This window comes from Aplysia californica, unplaced genomic scaffold (genome assembly GCF_000002075.1).
Source record: "Aplysia californica isolate F4 #8 unplaced genomic scaffold, AplCal3.0 scaffold00060, whole genome shotgun sequence".
NCBI classification, from domain to species: domain Eukaryota; kingdom Metazoa; phylum Mollusca; class Gastropoda; order Aplysiida; family Aplysiidae; genus Aplysia; species Aplysia californica.
In genome coordinates, this window is record NW_004797330.1 from 1,538,544 (window position 1) to 1,541,027 (window position 2,484).

General features: G+C 37.1%; 1 protein-coding gene across 1 annotated transcript in view; it reads left to right on the top strand.

The window, feature by feature from the left end:
- The window catches only part of LOC101855471 (beta,beta-carotene 15,15'-dioxygenase), a 20,365-nt gene that overhangs the window by 4,509 nt on the left and 13,372 nt on the right, over positions 1-2,484 (top strand). Inside the window, exon 2 of the mRNA XM_005093249.2 lies at positions 1,844-1,944. Within this exon, the coding sequence (XP_005093306.1) occupies positions 1,845-1,944 (100 nt within the window). The 5' untranslated portion in view covers position 1,844. The remainder of the gene's footprint in view (positions 1-1,843; positions 1,945-2,484) is intronic.

Consider the following 2,484-nt stretch of genomic DNA (forward strand, 5'->3'; position numbering starts at 1 on the left):
CCCCGCCCCAATGACGTCACAAACCTACGTGCCAAAATAAGTTTGATCCAAAACCCCCCTCCCCCTTCCACTTTTTAACCCATTAGTTAAAAAAATAGAAGTTGAGCATTGAAACTGGTAAATGATCATTCACATCTCTGAGCATTGCGTGTGTGAGTAAATATCATTAAATATTTCAACGATCGTGTGCATCCACACAAAGGGTGGTGTTTAATACAGGGCCCTAATAGAGATGCATTTTATAAAATAATTACATCAAAGTTGATGAATAAAAAATTGTTGGTTAGTCGCTGGCCTGTAGGAATACCACGCAAACTTTCATGCGAATAGGTTAATAAATATTCTATAATATTTTAGTAGGTGGTGCGCGGGTGCTCTTGTGTGGTTTTCTTCTCCTATCCTATCAAATATCTATCGTCTTTATCTCCCCTCCTTCTTTTTTGTGTTTGTTAGTCTCTTGTAACACCTCTAATCTTCCGCACTTCTATGACCTTATTGAATTGCAAGTGCCGTAAAACTCTTACTATAACAAAAAAATATTTTATGCCGAAAGACGAAAGTTTACAAGCTATAGATTCAGAAGCATAACAAACTTTTTGATTGCTTGGCTGATCTCCACACACACACTCAACACAGGTGTATACAGTACTCAAGACATCAGTGATTGATAACTCGCCCAAAACTTCATTCAAGTGTACACACACAACAATCTGCACACACACACACACACACACACACACACACACACACACACACACACACACACACACACACACACACACACATTTCTGTGTGAATTTAAGGAGAACTGATTAGATCTATCAAAGACACAAATTTTTACAAAAATATATAAATTCTCACTTTCCAATGATACTCAAGCTTTGGAAGTCACTGAACTTTGGCCTCCATTTTCTCGCTGATTTTATCTCTGGTACTAACCGACCCCCTACCCCGTTTGATTGCAAGTAGATCTACTCTCATACTTTTTAAAAATCAAGAGCGAGGCTAAATAACAAGTTTTAAGGTGGTACATAATAAATAATATTACTTCGTAATAATATGTTTCAAAAATTGCAAGCGCCTGATTCCAACGTGCTGTGACACAAATGTATTTCCAATTTCCGAGTGGGGCACGCAATAACACTTGTGACTATCTGGTAATTCCCACCACCCATCAAAATCACGAAAATTCCCTGTAGTTAGCGATATAGCCCCGATTGGCATGCATGGCGTTAATGTCACTGTACAGTCGTATTTTATTTTGTCGTATTCCGTGGGAAGGGAAAGGGGTTGGTGTCGTAGTTTAAGTAAAACTCGGAAGGCGCAGATGCATTTAAAAAAATTTTCTAATGTAAGCAGGATGTCAGTCTCATGCTTGCGACAGCCCAGTTTTGCAATAGGTGCATAGCGCTTGGTAGCTCAGATTCTCATAATTCTATCTCTGTTTGCATGCAATAAAGTACATGTAAATAAATGATTAAGTAATAAATAAATAAATAAATGAAATAGGCCTGACATATCATAAGTATTATTAAACATAGTATGATATATTAATATGATGGTCTGTGTTACGTGAGGGCTGCTAGTAATGACTTAGTTGACATACCCCTCGAAATTCTTTACAAAAGCACAATGTTGGTCCTCTTTCGGTTTAAGACTGCTGTCCGATTAACCGTATTCGGTTTAAAGCGGATTCTACTGTATATATTCTATTTCAATGAAACATTTGGCATGCCCCTTTCAATCATTTTTGTGACTTAGTGTGCTTTTAGCAGATTGATTCTGAATATTTTAGGGTTTTTTTCTCTTTAATTTTGATTACATTTTTCCTTTTCTTGGACAGAATGGGAAACCAAAGCAGCTCTCAAGTGGACAAATGGCCTCAGTATTTTGATTTGGATCGCTCTGCAGACATGGAAATGCCAGTTCAAGCCCAAGTATCAGGTCAGTGTTTTGTTAGGAGTCATGGCACTTGATCACCTACAGGTTTTGAACAAACACAAGCAACAAAAAGGTGCATAATGTATTGCAGCGGACGATATGTTTATTTTAGACTGGAATCTTTATGTTAAATATAGAGTGTTTCCGGTGCATGGACACCTAGGCAAAACGTACTTTTTCAAGAAAAGCACGATGAATGTTCAACAATATAGTTTGGTAAAGGTCTACTGGAGGCCCTCATAATCAAAATAAAAAAGGCATTTTTCACAAATAATACCACGACAACCCATTGGTGGCCTCATCGAACGTAGAGACCATGGATGTGCGTAGTCGGTCAAATACGTTTCCAATTGAGGTCTCAAGAAGACTTTAAAGGAACTTTATGTATTCAATTTAAAACATAAACAAATTGCATCTTCAATATCATTTCTGTCTTTTGTGTTGCAAAAGTTGATGACCTTTACAAATTTCACTTGACCCCTCATTAGGATAGATAGATAGATAGATAGATAGATAGATAGATAGATAGATAGATAGATAGAT